This window comes from Manacus candei, unplaced genomic scaffold, assembly GCF_025592945.1.
Source record: "Manacus candei isolate 608988 ecotype Guabito, Panama unplaced genomic scaffold, ASM2559294v1 h1tg000060l, whole genome shotgun sequence".
Taxonomy (NCBI): Eukaryota; Metazoa; Chordata; class Aves; order Passeriformes; family Pipridae; genus Manacus; species Manacus candei.
The window spans coordinates 10,002,412-10,027,093 of record NW_026138108.1 but is presented as its reverse complement, the minus strand read 5'-3'; the positions used below and the strand labels follow the sequence as shown (position 1 = coordinate 10,027,093).

General features: G+C 36.5%; 1 protein-coding gene across 5 annotated transcripts in view; it reads left to right on the top strand.

The window, feature by feature from the left end:
- The window catches only part of SBF2 (SET binding factor 2), a 257,500-nt gene that overhangs the window by 121,300 nt on the left and 111,518 nt on the right, over positions 1-24,682 (top strand). For all 5 annotated transcript variants that reach the window (XM_051803854.1, XM_051803853.1, XM_051803856.1 and 2 more), the window contains exons 5-7: positions 1,126-1,236; positions 3,525-3,630; positions 23,995-24,127. In XM_051803854.1, coding sequence (XP_051659814.1) covers positions 1,126-1,236; positions 3,525-3,630; positions 23,995-24,127 — 350 coding nt within the window. The remainder of the gene's footprint in view (positions 1-1,125; positions 1,237-3,524; positions 3,631-23,994; positions 24,128-24,682) is intronic.

Genomic DNA, 24,682 nt, shown 5'->3' with positions numbered 1-24,682 from the left:
TAACAGAAACAAATAAAGTTCAGTTTATAGATCAAAGGACGAAATCATTCAGCAATTGTCATCAGACATTAAGAATGACAGTACCAAGTAAGATTAAAAGTCTATGTAGCCCAGTATTTTTCTCTGATAGTGGCCTGTAGCAAATGCAAAGCAAAACATGTAAGAATAGGGCTGGCTGTAGAAACAATTCTACAAAATACTTTGCTAATTCAATGTGAATAATAGTTAAATTATGTCCTGAACCAGAGGTGTCAGTTGTGTGGGGTTTTTTTCTATAATTTGTCCACTTTCTTAACATTCAGATTTTACAACAACCCGTGGCAGGGAGTTTCGCTGTTTAACTAAGTGTTTTATTAACAATTACTCTTGGGATTATTTCTAAGAAGAGAATTACTAAAATATTTGCTGATTCATCAAAGGTACAGCAGTTTAAAGGCACCAAAAGGATTCTGTGGAACAAAGTTATTTCCTTTCTTCCAAAGGCTTCTTAGAATGTCATGTTGAATGGTCTTCATTAAATTATTAGTAAAAATGCTAGAGCGGTGTCTGTGATTTCTCAATCAGAACTGGATCCATAGAAGAAAAAGGAAATGCTGAAATGTTAATAAACTGTTATTTCAAAAATGTATTTATATCGATATAATAAAATAAAGAATGTAAATTAAATAACATATGGAATTGTTGAACATTGATACTAATCTTAAAATGAGCCTCAAAAGCTCTTTGATTCATCAGTGTTCTACCCTAGAAACAAGTCAGGTTTAGATCCACAGAGTTCAAAGCGCTGAAGCTGTGTTGATTTTTTTAACTTTTAGAAGTAACTTCTAGTAAAACACTTTTTGTGTAATAAACAAAGCAAAAATATGATACATAACATTTCTTTAAAAATATATGAATATCTACACCTGCCAGCAGATACAATCCTTCTAAACAGCCAAGCTAATTTTTTTAAATGAAGGATTACTTCCATAGCAAATTGCTCTGTCTTCACTTGGAAAGTACTTTACTACATTAATAACTATTAAGAAGATCATATTTTTAAAAAATTATATACGTAGATATTTAAATAATTTGACATCTGCCTTCCCCTTATAGCAGACTGATGTATTTTGTCTACCTTTCTAGGCTTGCCTTGGCCTGATCTACACCGTGTATGTGGACAGCCTGAACGTGTCACTGGAGACTCTCATTGCAAATCTGTGCTCATGCCTTGTCCCTGCTTCTGGAGGGTCTCAGGTAAATAGGGAAAAAAGGGTATTTTTCCAGTTAATTTAATTTATGAAGAAAACAAAAAATAAATTCTTGAAATATTTTTGAAGAAAAAAAGATCATAGTTCAGCTGAGTGCTTTCCCTGTGGCCTGTGAGTGCTTTCCCTGTGGCCTATCTTCTAAAGACAGCAAAAATTCCATTCCAGGATAAGGTCAAAGGGTTAATTTTGTCACTGAGTTGGCTTTTTACAGGGCACATTAACAAATCAAGCAGTTTGTGTAAGTTTAGTTTTTAATAGTAATGTGCTCAGGAATATTTCTGCTTGCTACAGGAATTTTTTTAAAGGCTTTTTTTCTGTGCCATTTTTTAACATAACCTTCAGTTCATTTATGCATGTCTTCTCCTTGATGAAGTTCAGGACTCCACTGTTTGTTTCATAAGTAACTTGTTTAAATTTCTATTTTCATAAATTTTTTTTTGAAATGCTAAAAAAAATTAACTCGAATGTGGTTTTCTCAGAGGTAATTAAATATTGCTGGTAGCCCAAAAATAAGAATAAAGTTTTCCAGAGAATACACTTCTTTCTACTTTTTACCTATGCTTTCTGTAAGCAGAAAGTGAGGTTTGTGTGTTGATTTCCTTTATATAAATTATTGCTGTACATTTGTGGGTTTCTGATAAACCAGGTGGGTCTTATGTGCTTGGCCTTCACTTTGTGCTGTGACACTGCTGGGAAATTATGGTCCTTATCATGAAACATACCTGGAAACTGTATACACAAATGGCAGCATTTGAAAGTCAGGTACATGCACAGCTTCCCACTCAACCTATGGATTCTCAGCAGTCTTGAAATCCTACAAATCCCTAATCCTCTTCTGTTTTTCTCTAGCTGCTTTGAAATTTCTTTTAGTGTTGTTGTGTCAGAATGTCCTCTCAGCGTAGCCAAGGTCTACCTTATTGCTCTCCAGGCAGCCACCTCTCTGCCTTTTGGTTTTGAAGGGGAGTAATTAGATTGTATCTCCTCATCAGAAACCTTCTTCTTCAATGGTATTTGAGCCTCAGATTACAGGTTTTGGTGATGCACTTGGAACTTTTGGCTTCACTTCTATTCTCTTTTTTATTTCTAGTTTTTTTTCCCCCCATTCATAAAAACAGCTTTTCTCAGTGATTGTTTCCTCTGCTAGAAGAGGAAGGAAAAGTCATATTCCTCTGGTTGTTCCTCCTTCTTCTTTCTCTCTTCAAATAACATGCACTTTCAGTTCAAACTTTAATTCAGTTCAAACTATCATTTCAATCAGAAAATTGAGGTTTCTCCTTTCTTTCTTAAGCCTCAGGCTTATAGGGCTAAGTCTGAATTAGAATGGGCACGCTCTTCTGATGTTTATTTTCAGAAGTCCTCGAGGAGCCTCCCAGGTTATTCATGTGGCCTCCACCACTGAAATAATCAGCTGTTACTGACCTGCATCCAGGTGTGCTGAGGAAGAGCATCTCTGCTTCAGCTCAGGGGCTTGTTTTTCTGGGGAGCATTTTGGTTTCAAATACCTGCTGTGCAGCAACTAGAGCTTGCTGCCTTCATACATTCAACATCTTTGCTGCCACACAGAGTGGGGATGTACCCCACTTAGTGCTTGTACAGAAATGCCTCCCAGCCCATGGGAGTTACTGCTTAGAGGTAACTGCTTGAAATCACTCACTGCTTGACTGTCATGTGGATTTACCCAGAGGAAAGCAAGGTTATTTTGCAATTACAATGCTGTTTGGGATGTGATACACCAGTGCATTCCTTTCACTCCCATTTCCTGCCTCCCTCAAGGGAGATATGTTCTTGTTCTGGAAAGGTAACTGAGGTTTTAATTCTATTTTAATGTGCAGAGCAGGAACACAGGAATAGCAAAACTGCCCTCTTCAATACCCACATATCACAAATATGTTCATAGTTAGTACATGGATCCAGACAGCAGATAGCAAAGAAATTCAGTCAGTTAGTAATAATATACATTTTTCTGATTTAAATGGGTTTTAAACCTTTTGTGTTATTAGAAATGTGCTATTAACTGCCCTCAAAGCCATAACTATTTGACTAATTCAGTGTAAATTCAAGGGAAACACCATGATGTTATACATTCAAGGAGACATATCACTGTCTTCAAGTTATATTTCAGATCTCTTTTTGTCAATTCAATTATTCGTATGGACTTTAAATTTCTGTGTACAAAACAGATAATTTTTGCAGTATTAATCACTTATCTGTATGATGACAGCTTGTTTTTTCTATATAAATTAAATTAAATTTTTTAAAAAATTGTTTCTACAGAAATTGTTTTCTTTGGGAGCTGGGGACCGACAACTGATACAGACTCCTCTACATGATAGCCTTCCTGTTACAGGCACCAGTGTGGCTCTTCTCTTTCAGCAACTGGGTATGTCTAGGTCTGCTTTGAAAAAAATATATTTTTTTAAATTACAGAATGAGGTATTTTCTGTTCTAATTCAGTTCTAATCGTGTGCCAAGAAAGCTACATGGTAAATATTAATTTCTTTTGAATGAAAAAATGACTAATAGGGCTTTTATCCCTTAATGAGACATTCATAGAACCTTTTTGTACATCCTGCCTGTGGTAAGTTATCTCCAGTATTAAAGAATCGTGGAATAGTTTGGGTTGGAAGGGACCTTTAGCCGTTTAGTCCAACCCCACCATCTAATGTCTGCAAATGTACTGGGAACAGAAGTGAGCCTGGCCTCTATTTAATTGCAAAAACATTAATGTAAAGTACTGTACAAACTCCAAAGAAAACCAAGGAGGTTGGTGATGAAGCTGGTGTGACTGAAAAGGTTAGTGGAAAGGACACCATGTACAGGTTTGGGTAACTATGTGGAATTCATATACTTCTGTTGTTCTCTCTTATTCCTTATCTTTCAAGAAGATGATCTAACACAATCCTCATCAAATGCTTACTTGTTCATCACAATTACAATGTTGTGTCACTGTTGCCTGGGTACCTCAATACTAATCTCCTGTCTGTCATTAAATTCATTAAATTTTAATGCTCTGTTAGTCTTCATTCCATTGGTTTGTAAAGTGACTTGGAAGCATGAACTTGTAGCAGCCATGGATAAGGGCACAATTAATAATCTTTTCTGAACCTGTGGATCTCATGTTTAATCTCAAGTAATCAAATGGCCTCAGAATATGTTTTGGTCATCCATTCTTTTCATAAATGGACAGTAAGAATGAATAGAAACCAGAAAAAGAGTAGTGAAGAACAGTAGAAGTTTATGTCACAGAAAGCAGTCTCAGATCTGATGAGCCCAAGGCCATCTACTACTAAGAATATTTAATTGTATCTTTCCAAGAAGAATATTATTCCAAGAGGAATGTTATAATTTTGCTGATAGTAGTTTAAATTAAAAAAATATGGCTAACATGGCGTATAGATGTTACTTAGCTTCACCACAGTCCCTGAGGTTTTTAGTTGACTTATCATGTCAAGATTCATTAGGATTACTCTGATCAGATTGCAGGCAATGTTTTAAATGTGGGTAGGCCCAACAACTTTCCCCCTTTTCTGAAGACACAGAATGTGGTGTGAGGTACCGTATGTACAGTATGTTTTGTTTGGTAAATATGGTATGTAATAACTAAGTTGAGGCAGTTTGTTTTAGGCAGTTGTAGATGAAAGTTGCTATAAATTCACAGTTCCAAAAATGTCAAAGAAAGTAAGGCTCTCAGCTAGTGCTTAGGTAGGTTAACTGCCCTGTCTTGTGGCACTTGGCTTTTGTATGGTAAGTTGTGATTGTAGCATTTCGTCACTGGATCAGTCTCAGGAAGGCAACAAAGGCAAATAATCTGAAAAGTAATTGTAAGCATCAGATTTATACAAGATGGAGTGGAATGTAAATATGTGGAAGAGAAAACTGAGGGAGGACCATCTCTTCCTCATGGTTTCTTAGAAAGAGCGTTTTTTGCAAGGCAAGTTTTTTAAAATTCCTGTCATTGTGTATAAAAATGAATTGTAAAACTTTCATATGAGAATTTAAAATTTCTTTCACACACATAGGGTTTAAGTTAATATTATTAACCACATTTTATTAATGGGTTAATACATGCAGATGGATGTCATGTAACTCCCTAAATCTACTGTAGCAGAGTACTGAAGAGTTTGGAGAGTCCTGTAACCAAAACTCCTAGAGTGTTGTGCTACCAATCAAAGATCCTTTACCTTTATATTTTGAATTTGTGTCATTCCTTATTAGCTCATATACACTTTCCAGTACCTATACCCCTGATTTACTCTTTATCTACCATCTCATCTTTCTTTTTCTATACTCCTTTAGCCTTTTTGCTGTCTGGTTTCTGTGGTTTTGCTGCTCTTCTGCCTTTTTTCGCCGACTTCCAGTAAATGTTTGGAGTTCCGTCTTTCTTGCTTTTTGGTGGCTTGTAAGAAGTATGAGTCAGTAAGCCCACGCCTATCAGAGGCCCTTTGCAGTCACAGTGCACAGAAGGATATGAAGATCAGCAGAAGGAGGGGGAGAGAAAGGGAGGTACGGAAGGAAAACGTGCTCGTTGCTCACTCTTCTGGTTAGTGATGCTTCAACTGGCCTGAAGAAGAGAGAGACTGAAGAAAGTATGTGGTTATAAAACTTGGCAAATCTTCCCAAAGACAAGCTTATAGGCTTACATCCTGTTTCTTTGAAGGGGATAATGCAAGTTCATGGAAAAAAAAATTATCTCAGTACCCCTTCTTTTCTGTTGTGGCAGAATTTTCTCTTTTACAAGACTATAAGAACGATGAGGAAGAGCTTGTCTGGTGGCCTTGTGTAGATGGTGTTTCTGTGTCTCCCTATTCTTTGGTGTGACAAGGATGGTAGTAGTTGTTTGGGAATGGGCCTGATCCTGGTTAAAGAATAGGCAAGTAAGTTTGCAGGTAAATTTTTTTTTAAAGCAGCTACTTGAATGCTTTGCGGAAGGCTACTTTTCCCACTTCCTATTTTTGACCACTGTTTTTTTCATTTCTTTGGGTTTTGGGGAGTTTGATTTTTTTTTTCCCCCCAAATGTGCCTCCGTTCCCAGCTGATATATCTAAGTATCTGGGGATATAGTACAATGGTAGAATTGCCTTATATCTCTAAGGACACAGATTAGAAAATGTTTGTGTTTCCATAGTGTACCACACTTTACAGAATAACACAAAGTTCCTTTCCCATGTAGGTGGTGAGCTGTCATTGTGTTCTTAGTGCCAAGGCTTGTTAATGCTAAATTTCTGTTTGGATTTACTAAAAAAAAATAAGTTGTTGATACAGCTGCATATGTCCGTTTACAATGGTTGTTGAATATAAAAAGAGGACCAGGAAATATGAACAGAGTGTTTTAAATAAATTCTCACTTTTCCTGTAGTCTTAGGAAGAGTTAAAGACAGTCTGGAAGAATGTGGTAGAACCTATTGGTTCATCCCTTTGATGAACCTAAGATAAGGCCTAATGTTTTCTGCTGGAGATCATAGTTAAAATTGTCAGAAGTTTTTGTGCTTTTTGTAACAATATTCACACTCACTCTACTTCTCTTGTCCCGTTTGAACAAGAGCTTAATGTGTATTTGTCTCTACAACCTGGGCATAAACATTCTATTCCTATTGTCCAGTATGGTGTTTATAACTTCAGTGACAGCTGTTATCCCATCAAATAGGACAGAAATATTGACTAGACCTTTTGTCAAGTAACAACACGTTCAGTTATTTCTCTTCTGGTACAAGTCACTTAGTCCTATCTAAATTACTAATAGAAAAGTGAAGGGTAGCTAGAAAAATATTTGTGAACTGCATAAATCACCTTTTTAAAAATAGCTCTTTCTTTGAGAAAGATGGGCAGCAAGACAAAATTTATCACTATGAATAGATACAAAAGTAATGTCAACATTTATTTTGAGAAATATTGTGCAATAGTATTCTCATCATGCTTTTTCTGCTTGGCAGGATAATACCGTGTCAGCAGATGACCCTCCCTGTCCACAGCAGATCTGGAAACAGACCTTATTTTTATTTAGGCGTTAAACTACAGTTGGGAAAAACATCCCCAAAGGTTTTAAGCTTGATAATAAGGAACAGCAGTGTTTGACATTTTAAATCATACATTCTTTTTTTTCTTTTCATTAAAAAAAGGTAATATATAGGAATAATGTGACAAAAGCCAGGCCTTTAACTGGATCACTAGAAATTATTTAATCAACGAAGGATTAGATGGAAAACCAGGAATTATAAAGTTACTTTTAAAAATTATCTGTGGTAGATAGAAGACTTCCAATACTCTTCTTGTCTGTTAGAAAGATGGCAGGTATCTATAGAAGCTTCAAATGCAGGAGCTTTCTTCAGGCTCAAAGGAGATTTAGGTTATATTTCTCTATCACTGTATTCACAGTACATTTCTGGACTTCTGCCTTAAGCTCTTTTCTCCAAGCTCCAACCCTATTTGCCTTCTCCATTTGGTAATTCAGCACTGACGCATTCAGTCATTTGAATCTGAGACATACACCTCCATCTCCCCAAGAGGCAGGTTTTTTCCAAAGAACCCAAGACAAAAATTATATCAGGGACCTAAGCAGCAGAGCAAACCTGAGGTTTAACCAGCACTTTTAAGTTTTGCACGTTTCAAGGACTAGTAGCATAATTCACACTGCTAAACTGAGCAGAACAAATATGAAAATTTATTTTCCAGAAGAATTAATGTTTCTCTCTCCTTTCCAAACGCTTAATCAAAGACAAAAGGGTTTTCCTTCTTTTCCTTGTTTAGTCTCATATCAGGACTGTTTTCCTATCCCCTTATTTCCTCTGTTCTGTTCAGTTTGTCTGTGCTTGTCTTCCTCCTCATATCTTAAATTCACCACTCAAGTATTTTCAATAGAACTCTGACTTTATGTTAAAAATAAAGTAATATTTGGAGTGGCAAAAATGAAACTTTGAAGTAAATTCTACTTTGAATCTTCTGGATTCAAAGACACAAGGTAAGGGTCTTTTGGAATCCAGGGCTGTGCAGAACAGAGATTCAATAGATGGAATTGCATGAAGATGAATGGTAATGCCAGGTTGAGCCAGATTGCTTGGCAAACTTGTCTTTACTTTGTCCAAACTATGATGTAACTTAAAGTGCTAAACATCGTTATCCTTCAACCTTTTTGTGTATCTTTAAATATTTGTAACTAGAAATTGTGTGTGTATATGAAGCCTCTAAAAACAAGTACTTCAAAAATAATATAATATAGTTGAAGACTGCTCTGTCATTAAATATATGTAATTCCAGATATCAAAAGTGATTGATTGATTAAACTTCTAAAGATTAATAAAGTTGCACAAAATATAAATACTAGGGCAAATGTTTTTGATGATGGCAGAGTTGCTAAGAAGGGAAGTACTTCAATACAAACACTTTAAAATGCTCCACTCCACTATTAGTGTAGTGGTAGTTTAATGTGACTATTCAATTCCAAATTTCAGCACTATGACTTGAGACTTGAGAAGTTTGGAGTGTTATCTTTCTCCCTGCTTGCATATTCTTGCCTTTCCTTTTGCATCAGAGCAGATACTTCTCTGACACCATAGAGAGCTGCTTAAAATTAAATAATTAATCAACAAGCAAAACAAATAGAACAAGCTTATAGAAGTGAATCGTTTTCCACATATTTCCATGGGGTGACACTGACAGTGATGATTTTTATTGGTTTAAAGAGTGATGGAGCCAAAACCCGTTACTGCTCTGTGGTGATAAATCCAGTCAAAACGTAAGGATAGGATCATATATTAACTATCATACCCGTTTGTAATTTTTTGGGATTGTGTATCAAAGTGTACAGAAGTAAAAGAAATTCTCATTTCTCAGATTTGTTAGAAACTAATGAAGAATTGATGGGGGGTTTTGGTTGGGTTTTTTTTTTCATATAATAAATTTACTAAAATTGCTTTGTGTTCAAAAATTTGTTTGGGGGAAAGGTCTTAATTACAGCAGCATTATTTTAATTATTTTTTTATTAAAAGTACACTGCTCCAGCTCTGTCTGGAAGTAGATATTTGTTTGTGTAGAGGGATTTTAAACTGATAGACTTCATAGTTTTGGTTAACTAGCTGAAACCTACACTTTTAAAAATGGTTCTGTAGTTGTGCCAATATCATTCAGCATATGTTCTGCTCTCAGAAGACATGAAATAGGCTGATAGTTTAGCGGGCTCTGTCCTTGGTTCTTACAAGTATTTCCTTTGAAAGCTCATGTCAGGGCCCTGAGCACCTGGCCAGCCCCCCAAGCCCCTCCTTGCCGTGATGAGCTGCCTGTGCTCAAGGTCAGCCCTGATGTGGCACAACTGTGGGACCTTGGCTCAGGCTCTTGAGGAAAGAGCTGCATGAGGGATGGGAAATGCAGGGGGCTGTACTTTAGCTCAGGCCATGCCCTTGGTCCTTGCTCAAGCCAGGTTGCAGCAATACTTGCGCCAGGCAACACACCCGGATCCTCACCCATGGACTGGACATCCTGGCTTGGTCTCAGCTCTTCTTCGTCACCGTGGACCTGCCTGGTGACCACCGTGACTGACCTGGCTGCCTTCGCTGGACCTGGTCCTCACCTTGCCATTCCAACTTGACTTCCTGGCTTGCCCTCAGACCTTCCTCATCACTGTGGCTTTGTCTGGCTATCTCAACTTTTGGCTGAACCTTGCTGCTGTCAACAGACCTACCCAACTCATCTTCTCTGGGTACCGTGGGACTCCACCACTTTTTGGTGAGGGCACTGCCCCTTCCCACCTTGTTCCTTACTTGGCACCTGCTTTGCTTTCTGTTATGGAGCAGTATGCCAGTGCTGATCCCTGGCAGCTGGTGGTTCTTCAGTTTTCTCTGCTTATGTTCTAAAAGTCTTGAGTTGACATTTTGGTATTAGTTCTTCACAGTAAGTTTTGATCCCTTTGATGGTAAAAATCAAGCTTTGCGAATCCTACAAGAGATATAGTTCTGCACCACTTCTTCCTGCTGTTGTTTGATCCTGAGGAAGAAATCAAGATTTTAAGATTTTCTTAGTCTTAAAACAGGCACTCTGGTCAGAATTTCAGGATTCTGCAATAAAGCTGGCTTCATCTGTTAACAACCTTTCTGACTTTTTACTTTTTCCCAACACCCTGCCTCAGATATTAAGATCTGAGCTCCTGGAGTACAATTGTTTATGTACCAAGATGCTAAACATACCACAGTTCAGTAACTGCTGACCTGTGGAGAATGCAGAGAAGTGATCTGGTGGAGATGATCTGTAATCTTTCGTTTCAGTCCTAACTACAAAGAATCACTGTACTGAGTCAGACCTCAAAATCATTAGACAGAAGGGAAGTTCAAGTGTGAGGTATTTTGCTTTGGTAAAGAAGAGGAAGATCTTGTAATCTGTACTTGCTGTCGCAAATTATTAGACACAGATATACCAAAAGAGAGCAATATTAGCAGTGCTGTCAAAGGTGACAGGTTTGCAAGGTTGTTATAGTTAAACTGCATCATGTATAGGGGAGAGAGTGAAGTGTTTAGTTGAATGTCATATGTAGCCTAAGAACAAGAGAACCTGAATGCTTGGGAAAAGAGCACTCTCATGTGAGATCATAAGACACTGCTCCAAGTGCCTTCCATCATAAGTTCTTACCTTATTCTTTTATGATAAAGAAGGGTGGAGGTTTTCTAAAATACTCGTATCTGAACACTAGTTTGCATTTCTGATAGTCAGCAGCAAGCAGGACACAGGTGTTTTGACTTCCCCAGGAGCACAACGCAATTGTGCAGTTTTGTGCTTGTGCTTTGTTTCAATCTCTGTTTTCAGTGACCCTGGAATATGACTTTCTTACTGCTGAGCTAGCATAAACTACCCTGGTGCTCCTTCACTGATAGTCTTTAACTTTCACTGTTGTTGGATCTTTTAGCTTTTTAGAATGTCAAGTAGAGGAACTGCATTCTGGACTATGCAGAGTTGTTTGAGAAAGAACCCAATTGTATTAAAAGTATTTCACTTTCACTGCTGTGAATGGAACTACTTCAGTAATTCTTCAGTTTCAGAGGACAGTACAGTGCAACAGATGCAGTGCTGGCTTGACTGTAAGTCAAAGGATACGTGTTGGCTAGTGGCATGATAGAGGAATGACACTTTCTTCTAGTTTATTTTTCCAATAAACTAGAACATTGGGATAATTAGTCATAAAAAAGCATTAGTAAGTGACAGATCATAATGTTTGTTCAGCTTCTAATTACTTCTGATTGTATTATTGTTAATAACTTAAAATAAACTTTACCTTTTTTTTTTTATTAAGAATGATGAAACCAAGACTTTTCTCCTGTTACCCATACACAACAAGGCCGGGCATTTAGGTGTGAACTTGCAGCAGTAGCAGCTGGTAGTTGTGATCTATGCAAGATTATCTGCAGTGATTTGCACTTTGGGAAAACAAAGCTAGTTGTCTTGAATGATGTGGCAGTTGCTCCTTCACAGTGATTATGTGCCTGAGTTCCTTGGTTCTTACCATGATGAAGGAGCTTGTATAGAACTTTAAATAAACTGGACTGAAACAGATCTCTGAAAGTCAAAAGGTCCAGTTCCATACTGCAAGAAGGCCCACTTTAGAGACAAATCAGGTTGGTCTTGTAGACACAGATTGTGGAACAACTAAAGCATATTGGGAGTTTGAGTATTTCTTCAGGCTGTGGGCAAAAGTAGGAGACACTTTTAATTTAATTAACTTTTTAGTTGTTTGTAAACGTAAAATTTTGGCACATGACTTCATCTTTAGCAGTCCACTTTGAATATATAGCTCAGCCAATTCTTGTTCAGATACACCTCAAATAGTTCCTAAGATAGGTGGATCTTATACTGAACCATGTTCAAAAACCAATAGGAAGCCAGAACTTACTACTTTTGTGGTTAAAATTTTTATGGTAAGAGTTGTCCTTTTTTAGTTAATGGAAAAACAACCAATGACTCTTTGTATAGTGTTTTCAAATACATTTCATATAAATTTTATAAGATTATATAACAACATGAAAATAAAATTTTCCCATTATTGTTAGAAAATACCTATTAAATCAAAAGGCAAAAACCCTGAATTATAGTGTTCCTAAAATTAGCTTATTTTTGTGGTAGCTAATTTTTAAATTCACTATACTCGTAGGACATGCTATGCTTTACGTTTTTATTCTGAATTAAATTAAAGTAGTTCTCCTACTTAAAAAATGTAGCTTCCTTTAGAAAACCTAAATCCCAAATAACTTAGAGCCTGAAAGAAATATTTAAAATATTGGTCATATTATTGATGATATTGGCTTTTAGAGGCTGCATTTTGAACAGTGTTAGATTTTTTTGCTGTATTTTATCTCTCTATTTTGCTCTGTATCATAGACTATATGCATTACCATGTGCTGCTTTTTACATCAGTATTGTTCAGAGAGAATTCATAAGTTACAGAAAAAAGGGAACACCAAGAACAGGCTCATAAAAAAAGGTCATGAATCAATTAAGGTTGGAAGTTAAAAGATGGTTTCTAAATGTAGGGCAAGAAAAATTCTGAAACACCTTCTGTTTTGATTAGTAATGGAAAGCACTATCACTGCATTTAAGATGAAGCTTGATCAATTTGGGGTTGTCTGATGCATTCGTGATGGCAAAAGGCTGGACTCTTTCACTGTTTATAGACCCTTCAGTCCCACATTTCTAAATCCAATATATATTAAAATAACCAGAATTTTTGCTTTTGGCTGCATTTGTTGACACTTTGAGGAATGTTTTCTGTCATATAATAGTTTCTCTTTATTTTAATTCTGGTTTAGGGGAGATACAATGTTCAGTCTCTCGTAGTGTACTTTATGCCAACAGATGACAACACCAAATTACTGTATAAATGGGAAAAGATATTCCTGATAAATATATATGTGTATTTATATGGCTGGGAGATATTATGGAAGGGTCACTGCACAGTCAGCACGTAAGCTGGCTTATACTTGTTGACTAAGAAAATCCTGATGTCTTTGACACAGAGCAAGAGTGGTTTATGTTCTAATATTTCATTATGTAGGGCAGTGAAGCAATGAGAAATTTAATCTGCAGAGCATATGAAGTGACCAAAGGCAGCATTTTCAGTACAGTAATACCTTTAACTGGCAGATGCACTAAGCATTGATGTGGTGCCCTTTCCACATCTTTATGTTTGTTATGAGATTTCAGCTGTACAAGCCAGAAGTTTTTTACCTCTATTAAGGTTGTTTTCAAACTTGTTACCCAACTCACTGAATTTCTTCTCTTTCCATGAAACTTCATGTATCATGTGATGGGAACATATATGACTTTTTTGGGATCTTAGAAGCATGTGTAATTAAATTAAGACTGTTTTATTGAAGTATATAAACTTCTAATCAGTCTTTGACCTTAATAAATTTGTATAGTCTCCAGACTATGGAACCTGGCATCATGTGCTCCATGAGTGGATACTGCTGGCTTATGTTGTAGTTTCAGTTAAAATCCCACTGGGCAGCGAGCTGCAATTAGCTCTATAACCCAGCAAAAGAGAATTTGCCATTTGAGCTTTCCAAGTAGATTTGTGTAGTCCTTTCCAAGTAGATTTGTGTAGTCTGTCAAAGAACAAATAGATTACCAAGGGATTTGATGTGGCATTTACTGCTAATGGGCCCTTACTGCTGCAACAGCAGAACAAAGGGAAAGTATTCTTTTAGATGCTGTAGGAAATAAAGGTATATTGTCATACTGAATTTTATACAGGGAATGGTCTGCATTTCCCAGTCGTGGCACTTTGTAGACAGTCACTGAGGCTTCATTTCCCCAGCAGCATGAACTGTCAGGCAGATGGTCCTGTTTGGAATGTCCAATTCCAATTGCACAGTGCTGCCCCATCTCCTGTGCCAAAGTGGTGCTTGACTCAGCCGTGCTGAGCTATTTTATCTCACCAAGTTAACAGAAAGTATTTGGAGGGTGGAAGGAGGGAGAATCACATCTGTTTTCTGTCAGCAGTCTCAGGTTGTGGTTTGATGCTGCGGTTAAATCATTCTAATAACCAAGTGTTGCAGCAGGAACAGATCCATCCCTCTTCCAGTCTGAACTCACTCACTCTTGTGAGCTTTGCTGCAGGTGTAAGGAAAGCAGCAGTGGTGTGTGGGTGGGATAAGATCATCTCTTTCAGTGACAGCCATTAGAGCAGATTCCAGTCAGGTAATGTCAAAACTATCCCTTCAGGAGGTGCTGCTCAGTTTTTTGTTTGCTTGTCATGTGTGGGTACATGGAGAGCTGTGAGTGACCCCTGTAGTGCTGGTGCTGTGGTGGCAGCTGTCAGTAGGCAGGATCCTGAAAAGAGTTCAAGGCAGTGTCCGATATTTTTTGCAACATTGACTGTTTTGCAGAAAAACAAGGCATGTGACATAAGATGCTCGCTTACTTTTTATCCAGTCCGAACTTGTAATATTCTTTTAATGAGACAAAATGTGCAGTAGTTTATTTTAAGCAAATTATAAATCTGAGAAAGAAAAGTTATCTGACAAGTGAATAAACTTGAAGCTGTGTATTTGATAAAGTGCTATAGTTAATGAACTGGTTTTTTAAAGGAAACATTTCAAATAAGTGGAAAAATAATAAAATTATAGACTGCTGTTTGCTCTTTAACAGTTTGGTGAAATTTATTTCAACTATTAAGTGAAAATTTGTTTTGAGATATTTGAGAAGAGAGTAATTTTCTATTTGCAGCAGGACTTCAGAAAACACCTCTCAGAAGAGTGTAAACAAATTACTGTTTTCCAGAGATGAGCAAAATGTAAACTCCAAAAAGCAAATGTCTAATAAATAAACAAGCAAATTTCAAAAAGCCAAAGAAGCTTACCTCTGCTTATAGAAAATACTGAAAAAGATCCTACTGGGAACAGATTGCTTTTCTTACTACTTTTGCTGGTATGAGTGCTGGTATAACTTCTCACTATTCTAAAGCAAACTTAGTAGCTGTTAAATCATAAGAGCTTGCAAAACTATAATTTTCAAAACTTTAGTATTAATGCTTGTGGTGAGAAGAAGAGAAAAACAGTTCTGTAGGCATTTACTTCTATATATTTGTTCTTGTAAAATCATGTTTAAAGCATTACTCTTTAGTTTGAGCTGAAGTATCACTATCTCAGGGGGTCAGGAGAATCTGAGACAATTTCAGAAAGAAAGAATTTTTAAAGATTGCTGAACGTTTTGCAGAGAATCCGAGCGTGATCTTTGAAGAAAATAAAGTGATTTAAAAATTTTTTGATGTTTATAGTGTTTCACAGTTTCCTCAATGGAATATTTGTCCTTTTATCCTCCATGAATATCAGCCAGCAGTGGCTGAAGACAGCTCTAACAGAATATCCTGATCAACCACGTCCGTTCTCGTTGTCTTTGCATTTATTTGGTTCCGTTAATGTAATGCTTCGGTGGCTATGAGTTCCTTGAGAAAGACTTTGTAGTCCTTTGGCAGGAAACAGGTATGTTTGTAGTTCCTTGTGTATCCTTGACCATTTTTCCTGTGTACAGTTCAAGAATGACAACACTCTCCTCATTCTTAGATATTGTCTTTCTAAGGATCCTAATGGTATTACCCTTGCCGGACGTTGTTTTGTTAAAGGACATTTTTCTGCTTTGAATGAATCCAGTCAAATTATGAGTATCCATTTGCTCCATCAGGATTTAATTTGCAGAATTTCTACTAAGAATATCTTACAATCCATAACACATGGCAGTCTTTCCCATGTGTTATACAATTCTTTTTCATATTGCAGCTACCCATAATTTTGTGGGTTTAATTCTCTATTTTGCCTATCTGTTCTTCCTTATTCTTACCTATGGGTGAAATACTTGCTTTTGAAATTTTATGTACATAAATATTTCATGTACATAAATATTAAACTGAAATTAGTCATTGCAGATCACTTGAGACTGTTTTATGTAGCTGTGAAGATGAAAAAAATATTCATCAAAGTAAAAAGTCACTAAGTGTTTCATACACTTCATGGGTTGGTGAAAGCTAAATATACTGATTCCATACATATAACATATGCTTTTGTATTTTCAGAAATTCTGATTTTTCACATGGTGCCTATGAGTAAATAAAGATTAGGGTGTCCAGATCAGGCTCTCTGATGTGCCAGCACACATCACCATGCATACTTTGCCAATTAGCTTTTGTGCAGAATCGTTTCCAGTAGTCTCTAAAAAGTCATGGCTATGACTTTGCTTTCTTATTCATCCTACCACAGCTTTGAATCTGTGGTCAGAGAAGTTAATATTTCTTTGTTGTGATGTTTTTCCTGATTTCTGACATGAAGTTTTAAAAGCAACGTGGGGTGTTCAAAAGCTTTTAATGCTTCTTTTGAAGTTTAAACTTCTGAACTTTAAAATGTCTGTTGATGGCTGAACAGAAATCCTCCTTAACTTTCAGACAGTTTACCATATATGAATCAATTTGGAGAGCTGGAAAATTGCTCTATCTATTTTTGATTACTTAAATACATCAGGAGTTGCAAATAATTTAACAAATTACAATTTTAGAATAAAGATAGATAATTTTGGCTAATCAAACCGCTATAAATATTTTTTTATAACATGTTTCCTTTTTTTCCCCAACATATCTGTTGATGTATGTGGTAGAAAAGGTTTCACAAAATATTTGGTACAAACAATAAATTCATGTTTCTTGAAAGGGCAGTTCTAAAGAATAAAAGAAGGAAATATGAAATATGGAAATACGTAGCACTCTTCCACCTCTACTCAGGGAAATTGGGCAGCATTTCAAGTCACTGGTGTGTATCCATTATCCCAGTCCACTCAAAATTCTTTTGCAGAATTATTTAATTGAGTTTTGGTTTGTGTGGGCCTGTGAGGGTTACACAGAAATTCTGTATGCTGATATTAGTTTTGTACAGGATTTCTGTTTACTTAGTATTTTTCTCAGGGCTTCAATAGTAGATATTTATGGGATAAACATCCAAAACATATAGTGTCCCATTTTAATTACCTTACTAGATAACTAAATAACTAAGGAGAAGATGAGATGTGAAATCAAAAATCATATTTCAACAGAGTAGGCTGTTACCGAAATGTTAACACCTGCATACATATACAGACAGAGAAAGAGAACAAAAACTTCTGGTTTAACCTCATAGTTAACAATTCAATATTGAGAAGTATTGCTTGCCACCCTCTTTGCATAAGAGAAGATTATCTTCCCCTTAACAGCATATTTTTTGTACAAACCTACTTTGACATTCTTTAGGCATTTATTCTTTTCTGGAGTGTGGTTTTGATGTGTGTTCAGTAAAAAAAAAAAAAAAAGAAAAAATACAAACCCAACATTGAAAATAAAGTAACTAAATCTATTTTTTGTAGCACCTGTCAAACCTAACCTGTCAGACAGACATGGGCCAGACATACAGTCAGTAACAAGGCTTTAACTGGTGATGCAGGTTATGTTTGTGTAATTCAGCTTACTGCTTTCATGTAAATTTGGCATTTGCCTCCCTGCCATGTGAATACTTTCTGTATATGAAACAATTATATGTCTGTTTTACCTTCCTTTGTCTTTTCTAATTTGTTGAGAAAATCCACTTAGTGCAGTCATAGTTAACTTGAGATAATCAGTCTACCTTTGAATATGTGTAGCTTTAAAATGTGCATAAGAAATGTTACTGCACTTCTTATTTTCAGGGATGAAAATCTTATTACCTAAATCTTCTATTAGTAATTGTCCTTAGTTTTATCGTTGTCTCTGAAAAAGTTGGTAATCGTGTTCCCTGAGTGTATTGGCAGAGTTGTATTTGAAGGCTCAAGAAATCCAAAGGGCTTTTGCAGCTTCTTTAAGTAGGTCTGCAGAGGGATTTAATTAAATTAGCAATAATGAAGTCATATCAACATGCAAATGACAGGCATCACTGAGTGTCCTCCTAAGTAGATCATACACTGTGCTTAATCCCTGCTTCCTTGCGCCTGTGTAATTTAGGGTTTTCATGATGATCATCTGCTTGACACAGTGTAGGCAGAACACAGTGGATACTGTTGAACTTGGGGGGAGTGATAGCTGTTGGAATATTTATTCATCAGCTGAAGACATATATATCCCTAGTTTTGCATTTTCTTTGATATTCTGTTCAATGATAGGTTGGAGTTTATGGCATTTATACCAGCATCTTTCTGTCTGGTCCTCCTTTTCCTTACCTCTTCCCACCACCCCCCAAAGGCTGGTTTGTAGAGAAACCTTCTTTCCAACCTTCCTTACGTGGAGCATTCGTGGTTCAGATTCTGAATTGCCTTCATGTCAGTTCCAAAATCAAAAGTGTTTCTCTGGAAATGGAGGTTGGTTTCAGCACTGAGTGTCACACCCCTGTTTGCTTCTATGGGCTCAGAAATCAGTTTGAATGTGTTATTCATGAAATGTTTAATTCTTTGAGGGAGTCTCAGCTGAAGGGTCTGTGGTGTAGAGACTTCCTTCCTCCTGACTCTGACAGCGACCACATAATTTAATCTCTTGGGGTACTTGTCTGACTCATGTTCTCTGGTGCCCAGCCAGAAAGCAGGATAAATTAACCCTCACAAAGCTCTCTGCTGGCACAGCTACATTGCTCTCCATTTGTGAGCAAGCTTGGCTATGATTTAATGGTGTAGTGTGCAGTCCTGCTCCAATAACTGACCTGCATACTTTTCTAAGTATGAATTGATCCTGAACTGAGTGACATAGCAGTCTTTTGGGTTTAACTCTATGTAGCTGACTGGAGATACCGTGTAATTTATGGGTGGACAAACAAATGCCATTTGGCAAGAATTACCTATAAGAGTATTGAGTACAATTGTTGCCTCTTATTATTAATTAAGCTTGTATTTTGTTCATTAGCAGTGCTATGCAGCCACATCTAAAAATAAAAATGAAAAGAGTTTTGTTTTTCTCTACTTTTTTCCTAGCTATCTTTAGAGCTTGACACTGCCTGGCACAGAACTTGTACTATGCAGTCTCCAGTGGCCTTTCAGAAAGGCTTTTCAGGCTTTGTTGACCCGTTTCCTGGATTAGTCTGGCTAAGTTATGGATTATTTTGTCTATTAAGCTTTTTCTTGTGTCCAGTAATTCAAGAATGGCATATTGGCATAATAATGTGTTCCACTAGTTCAGTTTCCAAATCCACGTTTATAACTCTTTACAAAAGTCTGAAGTGATAGTATTTTGATTTCACACAATATAGAGAGCAGTTAATAGTTTGTCAAGTACAGTTTGTGTTTGGGGGTTTTTTTTAATCATGCTTAAATAAATGCTTAAATTCTAGAACAACAGGAAGCAGGCAGAATGATACATTTGTTGATGTAGGATGTCAGATAATTTAGTACAAATTACAGATTCTTTAAATACTTGAAAACAGTGAAGGTCAGGAAGCCTCCATTCAAAATTTTCCAGCGTATGTATAATATTTTACAGGATGTCTGTCTGTAGACTGCAAAAGAGCAATCTGTAAAAATCAACTTGTTTGTTGTTTTTCATGTTGTCTATTTATGCCCTGACAAATGAGCATCGGATGTAGTGCGGAGCCTGCAGAGCAGTGTAGGGTTCAAGGTTACAGACAGGCACGATTGTGTCTTGTAGCATGAGGAAACTGGGCTCAGGCTGTTATTTGGAATGGTTTGTTTTCAGTAAACAACTTGCAGGGCTTGAAACAACACCTTGGTGGCTTGGTCAAATAATTTAATCAGTTGTTTAAGTGGTTTAGAAAAGGAAAGTAATCAAAAGTCATACTATGTATAATTTGTTGGATTCTATCAGGTAAAAGTTTCCTTCCCAGTCATAATGCTGATATTCCTGAAAAAAAGTATTTCAAAGTATGTGTGGAGCAATAATTTTGTATTGAGTTAGTGACTATCATCTTGAAACTAAGAAAATTCCAGATTAGGTGTCTATATTGTACACTTTATTGTATTTATTTTATATTCTTCTGTATTGTATACAGAGCATTAAAAAAAAAAGATGAAGAAGAAAGAAAGAAAAGGGGAGAGAATGAAAACAGTGGTACCAAAGAGACTGTCTGCACTGTACAAGCTTCTCAGTCAGTGGAAGTGATTGGCCTGGGTTTCACTGTCCAAATGTGTTTTCAGACTGAATAACCTGTTTTCAAGAAGTTGGTCAATGTTGGTGATTAGCTTTTCAATGGACTAGCATTCCTATTACGCAGATAAAAGCCCTAAAACAAAGCCCACCAAGATTTCAGAACCTCTCCTTAAATATGAGTTTAGTATTTCTTAGGCGTTCGGGAAAGAAAAGGGTAAGAGCCAGAGATGTTCTCACTTTAAACTGGCTTTTGGGAAAGATACCAAAAGAAATGACCCTGGTTATTGGTTTGGTGTTGTTTTTTATATAGTAATGTTATTTCTTGTTATTTAGGCATTTTTAGATGAACTGATTACACAGACCAAGTTAAGTACTCTCACTGTGGTATATTCATTTGTATTGTAGGTACCTTGTTAAAATGAAAACACTTTTGTTTCCAATGGATGCACACAAGATTCCTATTGTCTTTTTTTCCTGTTTCTGCCAAGATAAAGCCATTTTTTGTGAGGTTACTTTCTGCTTTTAATACATTCAGAATGCAGGAAAGGGTCAAGAGAGTGTAGAAAAACCTTAAATGGAAATTGAAAATTCCAGGTTCAGCTTGAAACCTGGAATGGACCCGCTAACTTGGACGTGTGACAGGGTTTGCCAGACTGGAGAGACAATGCTTCTTTCCCTTCTGCCACATGAGCAGTTGGCCAGTGAACTTCCTCTGCAGATTTATTAGAGATGTGTTTAGGTGCCCTCAATTTTGGTCTTTTCCGTAAGTGCTGCAAATAAAGCAACGCTTTTGTCTAATTCAGCAAAGCTGGGACTACATCAGGTGCATTCATATCACAGTAAACATTTCAAATTCATCTTCCATGACCAGTTAAAATGCAGTGAATATCTGGGAGACCAACTTGCAGAGAGTGGTAAAAACATTTGCAGTACATCTTCTGCTATGTGGCATCAAAGCTTATCTGTGGGAAATAGCTGCTAAGAGTAGTCATCTTAAATATCAAATTATGTTGGTGCTGATTAAGCTGCACTGAGAAATGCCTTTGTAGAGTACAAACTGAATCTTTATCTGTAGCCACTAACATGCAGCAAAACCAGACTAATTTCCCCAGTGAAACTATGAAAACCTCACAGACTGTATCATCACTGCTCAGTAATTTAAATGAACTTTGTGCTCCATTGACGAGACGTCCGCAATTTTCTGTAAACTGAAGACATTCAAAAAATCCATCTCTCACAATGGTAAAGATAAAAATTGGACAGACATATGGTTTAACATTACATATGAGCATGAAGATTCCCTGTGTTATCCATACAATAGTGTATCATTTTAGTAGTCCCTAGGAGGCAGTATGATCTACAGCCACCATGTTCAAATACTATGAAGTACTTGCAGGTGTCCTCCTTATACATAAGCAAAATCCTGATTTACACTTCATTCATGTTTTTTGTTAGTAAAATTTTTGCAAAAGCGCTCAGTTATTGTGTACTCTTGAGAATTGTGTATTGTTTTGGTATCTGATGAGGAGGCCTATATTCACAAGAGATTTCAAGTGAAAAATGCTGATACTGGATAAGTTATAGGGCTTGTAAAGGTATTAGAATTGACTCTTGAATCCTTATAATTCACAGCAAAATAATATAGCTAAAAATGCTATTTTTTTACACAGCTTGATTTCAATTGAATATCCTCAGTACAGGAATGCTCTTTAATGCTTTGCAAAGAAGAGTTCAAAACCAGTAACATCCAGAAAATATTTTAGAACTTTTACCTCTCAGCCTAGATTTGAGTTTTAGGATGTGCAGAATGGAAAACCATCTCTTTCAAGAATTTTTAGTTATAGCTATTTTTATCACCAGACGGGCTTTTTAAGAGCATTTCATTATACAAAATGTTGTGAATATTTGTGATTATTTTTGGTATTATTTTCCTCAGTAATAGCTGCCAAAACATTATAGGTTTATAGAGGGTTTTTTGAGAATTTTTATATCTGATTTAGGAAGAAATTGTCAGATGTTTAAAAAATATGTATTCCTAAATATCTTAAGAAGATATTCGATGTGGAATGAAATGGTGTAAAAAACCCACTTAGCTTGAAAACAAAAACTTAGTTTAAAACAAAAAGTATACTCCAAAACAGTCTTTAAAATGTTCTGGGAAAGGAACAAGGGCAGTTTTGCATAAAAGGGGCTGTTTGAGTTTTTAGACTCTTAGAGAGACGTTTTTAAACAGGCAGGAGATTCTAACTTTGTATTTAAATAAGTACATGCACACAAGGAAGGACACTATGTCCAATTAGCTTCTAGCCATTCACTGCTGAGTGCTATTTCATTCACTTGAGGAAACTTGTTGGAATTTTTTTCTTTAACACCCTCCTCACATTGTGTATTACAAAGCAGTTTGTTTTCTACTAGCACAATATTAATTATGCCACTGAAAACAACAGCAGTCGTTTGCAACAGTAACTCACTCAACCTCATAACAAAGCCTTCTGTCCTCGAGTCCTCTCAAGCCTCTGCCTTTGGTTGTGCGAGTGTCTGCAGGAATCCTGGAGAATGGAGTTTGAAAGCACAAGCTTTCAACACAGGATTATGTTGCTGGTCGATGTTCATCCTAAGAATTATGTCTTTTTTGTTCAACAGCCCTCTCTGAATCTTTGTCCCTTTATGTTTATGAACTAAGCTTCACTCCAGAGAAGAAAATTTGCATGTATCATAAAAGAAAAAATATTTATCCAAACATGTCCTAAAAATTATGTAAACCAAACTAAGTGTTAATTGTCATATGAGCAGAGTGGCTCTACATAGTCACACTTCTTATTGGGAAGGTTATTGTAAGTAAGCAATAGTTTTGTGAAGGTAATAGAGGCTGTCTTACTGATAACACAAGCCATGTCCTCAGGGAAACATCATACATTCCAGCATATTTCAGGAAATTTCATAAATTTCAGCATATCTCACATCTCAGACATGTCTGCTTCTCAGGATGGGACTTTGTTTTAAAGGAAATATATTTTTGGTTTTCCCTGAAAGCACACAGCTTTGTCTCCTAGGTAAATTATACTGTCTTAAAAAATCCTCCAAAGCTCCCCATCGTCTGATTCATGAGTCTTACCCTAAATCTAGTGGGGCTTGTTTAAACAGTCAGACCTTCTTAGTGACACGTATTCTCCTACTGCCCTTTTATAACCTTGTGACTTCTTGAATGCTCTTTGTGGATAAAGTATGAATGTATTTACTAGGAAGTCTTTGTCATTTTCTTTTGTGCTCAGCAGTATGATTTTATTATTTTTTCCCTGCTTGGAGATACAGAAAGGTTTAGAAGTTAAGCCTGGATCAGTGACCAGAATTGAATACTGGATACAGAGAAGGCTATGCAGAAGATACACATAATACTGTCTGAAGTCATTATTGAGCATTGCTGGGATTTGTGCTGAGAAGTGGAAATCCTTGAAAGTGGTATTGAAAGGGAGATGTAATACAATATATTTGAGATGTAGAAATACATTCAGATAGTATTTTAGCAACCTGAAAAACAGAAGGAAGCTGCGCTAGTTAAATAAAAGGTAGAAAAACTTGGTACTTGACAATTTATGCAGTTATCATAGGCTTTTTGAAAATTCCTTTTAATGTCATTTTGATTCTTTTGGCATGTTGCTACAGTTCTTTCTTATTATTTTATTTTTTTTTAAGGAATCCAAAATGTACTCAGCTTGTTCTGTGCCGTGCTTACAGAAAATAAGGTTCTCTTTCACTCAGCAAGTTTTCAGAGGCTCAGTGATGCCTGTAGGGCTCTGGAGTCTTTGATGTTTCCCCTCAAATACAGGTGAGTAGAGTGTTGATTCTTTTTACTCGTTAACTAATTTTATAACACATTTTATAACTTCTGTTACACTGTCCTGTACAAAAGGAGTTCTGCTATGTTGTTCAAATAAGCAGAGATTTTCGTGATCAGACATGCAATTCCTAGTCTGTACACATCATTAATAAAAGTCTGATTGCAACATGGCAGTGAAAACAATTAAGGGGGAAACATCCCACCTACAAATACAGTAGAAACCCTGCTCACAACGTCAGTTGGATGGTAAAACTTGACAGCGATGGCCCATGAGTAAATCCTGGAAAAGATATGGAGGAGATCTAATACCAACCTGCCAAAAAGAAAGAGGAGGTGTGTGGCAGAAAACAATGGGGTCATAAACTGAAACAGGGGAGAGGGAAGTTTCTGACCATACACACAGGGAAAATGTGTTTTATTATGAGGATAATTAAGGAGTGAAACAGGCAACCTATGGAACTTCCATCCCTGTAAGCTTTCAGGAGCAGCTGGACAGAGCCCAGGACAACTTCATCTGGATTCAGTCTAGACTCTGCTTAGAGC